The sequence below is a fragment of the Suricata suricatta genome, chromosome 3, assembly GCF_006229205.1.
Source record: "Suricata suricatta isolate VVHF042 chromosome 3, meerkat_22Aug2017_6uvM2_HiC, whole genome shotgun sequence".
In the NCBI taxonomy this organism is placed as follows: domain Eukaryota; kingdom Metazoa; phylum Chordata; class Mammalia; order Carnivora; family Herpestidae; genus Suricata; species Suricata suricatta.
This window is the reverse complement of record NC_043702.1, coordinates 175,400,268-175,407,179: the sequence shown is the minus strand read 5'-3', so window position 1 is coordinate 175,407,179 and position 6,912 is coordinate 175,400,268. Positions and strand designations below refer to the sequence as shown.

General features: G+C 65.2%; 1 protein-coding gene across 1 annotated transcript in view; it reads right to left on the bottom strand.

The window, feature by feature from the left end:
• Window positions 1-6,789, bottom strand: part of CRTC2 (CREB regulated transcription coactivator 2) — a 7,728-nt gene extending 939 nt beyond the window's left edge. The window contains exons 1-12 of the mRNA XM_029933475.1: window positions 6,474-6,789; window positions 4,208-4,309; window positions 4,016-4,132; window positions 3,506-3,567; window positions 2,842-2,910; window positions 2,605-2,708; window positions 2,475-2,507; window positions 2,315-2,379; window positions 2,184-2,233; window positions 1,829-2,073; window positions 1,167-1,570; window positions 7-152 (exon numbers count right to left, since the gene is read on the bottom strand). Coding sequence (XP_029789335.1) covers window positions 7-152; window positions 1,167-1,570; window positions 1,829-2,073; window positions 2,184-2,233; window positions 2,315-2,379; window positions 2,475-2,507; window positions 2,605-2,708; window positions 2,842-2,910; window positions 3,506-3,567; window positions 4,016-4,132; window positions 4,208-4,309; window positions 6,474-6,479 — 1,403 coding nt within the window. The 5' untranslated portion in view covers window positions 6,480-6,789. The remainder of the gene's footprint in view (window positions 1-6; window positions 153-1,166; window positions 1,571-1,828; window positions 2,074-2,183; window positions 2,234-2,314; window positions 2,380-2,474; window positions 2,508-2,604; window positions 2,709-2,841; window positions 2,911-3,505; window positions 3,568-4,015; window positions 4,133-4,207; window positions 4,310-6,473) is intronic.
• Between the last annotated feature and the right edge of the window lie 123 nt (window positions 6,790-6,912).

The following is a 6,912-nucleotide window of genomic DNA, read 5'->3' as shown; positions in this document are numbered from 1 at the left end:
GGCTGCCCGCACGGCGCCTGCATGGAGCAGGCCTGAGAGGACAGCCCCGGCTGCTGGGGAGGCGGCGTGGCCAGAACCAGACTTGGGGGGCTGTACGGGTATGGAGGCAGCCGCTGATCAGCGGGCAGTTTGCTGGTATCCAGGGGGACACCCTGAAGAGAAGGAGAAAGGGCGAAGCTTACCCCTCCGCAAGCCCCCAACAGGAACTCGAACGGGCCCCCCACACAAAGCTGGCGGCTCTGCGCGGCGACCCTGGGGCTGGGCGCAGTTTCCCAAAGCACGAATCAGACCGAAAGGGGCTGAGTGCGGCCGAGGTCAACTTGCTTGGGATTCACTGCAGAAGTGAACTCCTCCTAAGCCCCGCCGGCAAGCAGGTGCCCGCAGCCCGTCCCCCAGCCGAGGGCGGCGGCGGGAGGACAGGACTGGGCGCAGGGTGTCGGGCTCACACCAGGGGACAGAGCCCTTCCTGGCCCCGCCTTAGTGTTCCCTCCTGGGAAGGGGGCCTGAGTCAAGATGGAACACAGAACACGCATTCTAGGGAAGGGGGTGGAGGAAGAGGGGCAAGAGAAAAGGAGAGGCATTTCAGCGTGGAGGAAGGAGCCCTCGGCTAGGTTCTGTCTGGCCCCAGCTCCTAACTCGCTGAGGAAGCGTGGAAGGTCCGTGCCCTCAGGCCAGCGTTCTCATCTGAAACTCGAAGAGACAAGGCTCGGCACCTGGGAGCCTCTGCCTCTGGGAGGTCTGTGCGAAACAGCCGTGGGACAGGTAGACGGGACAGGATGGAGGCACGAGAGAAAGACAGACAAGAAGCAGGGGCAGAAAGGGGCGACGAGGCTGCCGAGTGCGGAGCGCGCCCGGGAGCGGGCGGCCCACGCCTCCCGCGTCCGCCTCCCGCGGCCCTTAGAACAGCATCCTCGTCCTGCTGCTGAGGGTGTGGGGCCCACAGACGGCAGACCTCCCGTCCGAGGGGGCCGCTGGCCAGAGGTGGGCCGGGGTGTGAGCCTGTAGGCTGACCCCAGAGCCCGCGCTCATCAGGAGGGGAAGGCGAGAGGGGCGGAGGGGCGGAGGGGCTGGCTGACACAGGAGCTCAGCAGTGAGGCCGGACATTGGGAAGCAGAAGGAAAGGGAAGAGGAAGAGATGCACACGGAGGGAAGGCAGCCACGCATACCTGAGTGATGGAGGACAAGGTGGGTGACATTGTTGGCGAAAACTGTTTGGGCAGCTGCTGTTGGGACCTCCTGGCGTCAGCTGGGCCCGCGGGCAAACTCAGGGGGCTGAGGGGCACACGGCGGTGGCGGGGGGAGGTCCCGGGAGTAGAAGCCGGGTAAAGGGGGGCACCCAGGGCGGGAGATGAGGCAGAGGAGGAGGACGCAGAGGAGAGGGCCGGGGCGCTGAGTGAGGGGTGGCCCAAGGAGGCGGTGGGCAGTGCATGTCGGGCCAGGGAGGAAGCAGGCAGTGAGGGGTGGCTGTGGGAGCCCTGGAGCTGGGGCTGAGGACTGCCCAGGGAGGCCTGCAGGTTGGGATTGCTCAGGGAGGCCTGCAGGGGTGGGTGGCTGAGAGGGGAGGGAAGTCCTGCACAGACAAAAACCAGAGATGCCAACGTTACTGATGGGAGCTGGGCCCCCTTCTGCCCAGAACAGGTAGCAGTGACCAGACTACGGAAATGGCAGGCCATGTCCTCCCTGCTCTGTCCCTGACCGTGAGGCCGGCACGGCCCACCTGGGGGCTGCCCTCATCACCTTTCCAGAAAAAAACCACATCTGCTGTGAGGGCGCTCAAGCCCCCTACCCCTGAACCCCTCCAGGGAACACGGCCGGGGTAGCCACTCACCTGGCCCGTCATAGGCCGGGCCCAGGCCCAGGCCCCCGCTGATGCCCAGGTGGGTCATGGTGTGGGTCAAGTTGGAAGTACTGCTGCCCCCACTCAGGTTGGGGCAGGCGGTCTCCTCAGGGTCCAGGGGGGTGGGCAGCGGCGGGGGGAAGTGCAGGTTGGTGAGGTCAGGCAGCGAGCCTCCCGTGTTCATGGCGGGCGGGAGGACAGGCACGCTGGCGGGCTGGTCAGGAGACGGGAAAATGCTGTGGGGGGAGAGGACAGAGAGGGCACATGGGGGCCACGGTCGGGGGGGGGGGAACGCCAGCCTCCCGTGTCTCCCCCAGCCCCTCGCCAGCCTCATGGAGGTGCCTACTTAATTCCAGGGACTTCGCAGGACCGAGGCCGGGAGGAGGAGGAGGCCAGCTGAGGAGAGAAGGGAGAACGCTCAGCGAGGACCGAGGAGGCCCTGCCCCACAGAGAGAAGGCGGACGCGGCCACACCGACCTTCTTCGCGTCCCAGGGCTTCAGCAAGTGCCTGTCATCTATCAAGTTCTCCTCAGCACCAGGGACTTGAAAGGGAAAGACTGGCCATGAGAGCGGCAGACGGAGCCGGGGAGCCAGGGGCCCCGGAGCCGGCCCGGACACCTGCGGCGGGAACACGTACCTTTGGCGCCGTCCACTTCACCATCCAGAAAACCTGCAAAGGACGCACGGAGTTGGCTCCGGTACGCTCTTCCCTGCCTGCTTCCGACACAGGCCCGAGGCCGCTCCCCGGCCGGGCCTTGGCCACTTACCCCCTCGGCGACTGGGCAGGATGCTGGCAGGGGCGGGGCCCGGATAAGTGTCCTGAGGGCTGGGGTTCATCACGCTGGTGTGAAGCGCAGAGTCAGAGCTCGTCCTGTGGGGCGGGGGAGGCGGGCGTGAGCAGGCTGCCCGGCCCGGCCTGGGCAGCCAGGAGCAAGCGGGCAGGGCCCAGAGCCCACGGCGCCGGGGGCAGGATGCGGCCCAAGAAGGCCAGGGCCCGTTGTCACCTGTTCAGTGCAGATGGGAGTCGAAACAGCTGTCCCTTCTCGGCAGGGAAATTGCCCCAGGGCATCGTCCTGGGGTGGAAACAGGTCATGAGGAGGAAGGCTAGCAGTGGACCGGAAGGCAGGTCCCGGGCTGGAGACGGTGGGGCAGTGGCGGAGGCGGACAGGGCTGAGCGCCCAGGGCCGTGCCTCCTCCTTTCTGGTTCTTCTGCTACCTGTGCCCCATGACCCCTCTCCCGAGAGCGACTAAGGGATCTGGAAATTCTCGACTTGTCTCTGCCAGGACAAGCGAGACGGGCATCCTGGAGCTCGGCAGGACTGTGCTGGTACGGGCACCGAGGAGGACGTGGGTGGGCAGGTTCACAAATCTGAGGGCCAGGACGCCGCCTCGGGCGCCCACTCCTGTCGAGAGGCAGCCACTCTCCCTCCCCCGACACACACCCCGGCCGCCCATGGTCCCCATTGGTCCCACGCTGGCTGGGCCGGAGGCTTGGCCGCCCATGTCAACATGGCCAAGACCGGACTCTGACCCACCTACTCCACCTGCCCCCACCCTCCCAGCCCTGCATCGTGGAGGACTTGCTGTTGAAAGCCCAGCCCCAACCCAAGCTCCCCCCAGAGACACGTCAGAGGGTGGCCAGGAGCTCCGTCTGCCCGGGACACTGACCTCCGCCAGCTGGACTCCGGGGGAGGAGACAAGTAGGCGGGGCTGTAGGGAGCGCTGTCCACGTGGGCGGCGCCGTTAAGGAGAAAGGGAGGAGGGGCTGCGGGGCTAGAGACGGGGGAGAACCCCCGGGGGGCGGCAGGGGAAGGGTTCCCAGAAACAAGCACCCCCTCCTCCTCTACATGGGGCAACAATAGGGCCAACGACTGTCAGCGAGCAGGGCTGGAGAGACAGAGGAGCGCGGGCAGGCAGGTGTGGGGGACAGGTCTGCGAACACCCCTGGGGCTCGAGGCTCTCAGGCCCACGAAAGGCGAGGGCCGACGTCAAGAGGAGGGAAGCCAGCCGCCTCTGGGGGCCGCGGGTCCCGCCTGTGGCCGCAGAGAGCAAGTGGGGGACGCGCCGGCCAGAGACGGAGGCACAGCGTCGAGGGCAGGGGCGGCCGGTAAAGGACCCCTGGCCCTTGCCAGCATGAGTTCTCGAGGACGCCCGCCCCCCGGGCCCCGGGAAGGATATGTGGCGCGGGTAGCGGCGCAGTGGGGACACCATCCGCCGGGGGTCTCGCTGCACCCGCTCCACCAGCCCGTGGTGCCGAGTGCTCCGAGCCGAGTCCAGGGGTGAGTGGAGGGGGCCCTGCCAAAAGACACAGGTGAGTCACCAGGGGCAGCCGCCAGGCGCCCGTGCCCACCCCGGCCGGCGTCCGCTCACCGGAAACTCAGCCAGGCCGCAGCCGATCTGGTTAACGTTGGGCAGAGACCCGCCGTAATGGGAGCTCCTCGTGTATGCCAGCCGCAACTTTTGGGCCTGCAACTGAGACACGGAGGACAGACGGGAGCGTCAGGGAGGCTCCTGACCACTGTCCCTGAGCCTCCGGCCACCCTTGCCATCGGTGTGCCACTCTGCCAGCGCATGCGGGACAGTCTCCCGAAGGAGAGGCCGCGCCGGGGGACAGGTCCGCTGAGACCTGGTGCAGAGACTGCCCTGGCTCTTCTGCAGGCCACTCTCGTCACCACCACCAACGGCGGGCATCCCCGCCAGGCAGGGCCCGGCACTGCTTGCGGCCTGTCCCAGTTGGCCTCAGTCTAAACAGAGTCCCTGGGGGGTTGCCAGGAGCCCCCAGGCTGGTCACGTGGTCTAACTCTTGGGAAGAGTGCCTATGAGGCACCTCCGCTTTCCCTTCCAGATGTGTCTAGGACTAATTGGCGCGTGAGGGGCAGGCCACAGGCAGACGCCATGGAGCCACTACTGCCAGCCTGTCTCCCCCACACTCCAGAGGCCACCGGCTTCTAGGCTCTGCCCCTCGCCCAGCCTCAGGAGGGCTGCACGGAGCCCGCACCACCACCACCACCGGAACATCCAGGAAACGATGGCTCTCTGAGCTGGAAAGACAGTGCCGAGACCAAGGAGCAAGCCTCTCCCTAGGTTCTGTTTTTTCCCCCAGGAATTTACTTTTAAGTAACCTCCACCCTCAGTGCGGGACTCAGACTCACGACCCTAAAATCAAGAGGCGCATACTCCGCCGACTGAGCCAGCCAGGTGTCCCCTTCTCCCTAGTTCCGAAGGGTCTCAAGGCCGGGGGAGCCTTGAGAATGGAGGTGAAGAGCAATACCCCAGTTCAGCTGGGGCCAGAGCCGTCTCCTGACCTGGTCCCCACTTTGGTCCCCTGGGGCTGACGTGCTGTCCGTCTGCCTGCAGGCCTCTAGCCCGTCAGTGGGGGGTGAGCGCCTACTTCTGGGGCTCAGCTGCCGCCACCAACACGCAGGATGAGCTTCAGGGGGTCATACACTGCTGTGCACAGGCCGACATCAGAAGTGACTTTCTGTTCCAAAAGGTCAGCCCGCGGGGTTTAGTGGACGCGATGTTAACCTTTGGGCCACTCGAACTGCTGTTAGTGTTTGTGATAACCCCAGCCTCTCAGCAGTGGAGGCCCCTGGGGCTGTGTATGCCTCAGGTGAGCCCTCTCTGCTGGCCAGATAACCAGCCAAGCCCCAGATGGCTTATCTTTGGCTTTAGGTTCTTGGTCCCCAAGCCCTGGCCTTGTCTGCCCATTCAACACTTAGGCACAGCACAGAAGTCACTCTGGAGCGGCTGGGGGTGGGGGGTGGGGGTGGAGACAGCGCTCTGACAAACCAAAGCGCTGCGAGGTCAGACGTCTCGGCTGTGAGCTTCTCACAGACCTTCTGTTTACACCTCCAGCGGCTAAAATCCCCCCACACCTGTGCTGGAGTCACAGTCCAGACAGAGGCCAGGATCTCGAGCGGTGCCCCTCCCCCTGCCCCAGGATCAAAAGCTCCTAAAGGGGAGCAGTCCAAGGTTATATTGGAAACCTCATGGCATTTGGGGGGGTGTGTGTATGCGCCCGGGGTGGGCACACACGCAGTTTGCCTCCCCGCCTTACTCTCTCTGTTCTGACCCCCCACAAACGAGAACACACAGTCTCTGGAAACTCAGAGGAGTCAAACACAAAAAAACACCAACAGTTAAGGGTTAGACACACAAAAGCGTACAACCGGAGTCACGGTTACAACCAGTCAGACCAGCAGAAAGAGCTTCGAAACGGGGTACTTAGTTCCACTATCTCCCCTGACATTCCTTCAAGCTCCCTGCCCCGACACCCTCACCTGCTGTTTGGAGAATAACGTGTCTCTAAACGAGGCTGCTTCCCAGCTGGGCCACCGCCCACCCTCACTGCCTCCACTGACCCCCAGCCCAGGAAGCAGGAAACTAAGGCCCGAGGGGCTTCCAGGCCAACTCTGCCAGGATGCTCTCTTTCAGGAACTGCTTAGGAACGAATACTTTCCCCGCAGAGACCTCCCAGGCACCTCATAACCGACCCACAAAGCAGCCGTCTTCCTAGAGTAAGCTCGGGACGCCAGGCCTGTAACCAACTGGTTACCCGCTTTGGAGCCCCCACCTCCACTCCACGGCAGCCAGGGCAAAACATCAAGCACAGTCTGTGAGCGATGGACCTCACCTCCATTCACGTCAGGAAACCGCAAGAAATACTTGAAAAAGGAAGCACAGGGAAGGGACGCAGGAGGGGACTTCCTGCCCCACTAGACCCAGCGCTGCGACTCAAACCACTCAGGGGCCCTTTCCCGGAGGTTCTGAAGTGCCGAGAGGGGCACAACAGCGCAGAGGGGCCCGACTGGAGGACATCGCCAACTCGGAGGCGCCAGGCTGGGCCCAGCGGACCATGCCCCCGGCCCGGCCCCGCCTGGGGATGCTGGCAGCAGCGTCCCCGGGGACTCAAGTCGGGGATGCGCTCTCTGCACGCGGCCCCGGCTCGCTCCCCAACCCCAGGTTCCCTAGAGCCCCGGCCACCCCCGCAACCCCGTCTTCCGGCCCCTCGCTCTCCGCCCGCGCCTCCCGGACCGCGGCGGTCCCGCTCCGCCTCCCTCGCGCCGGCCCCC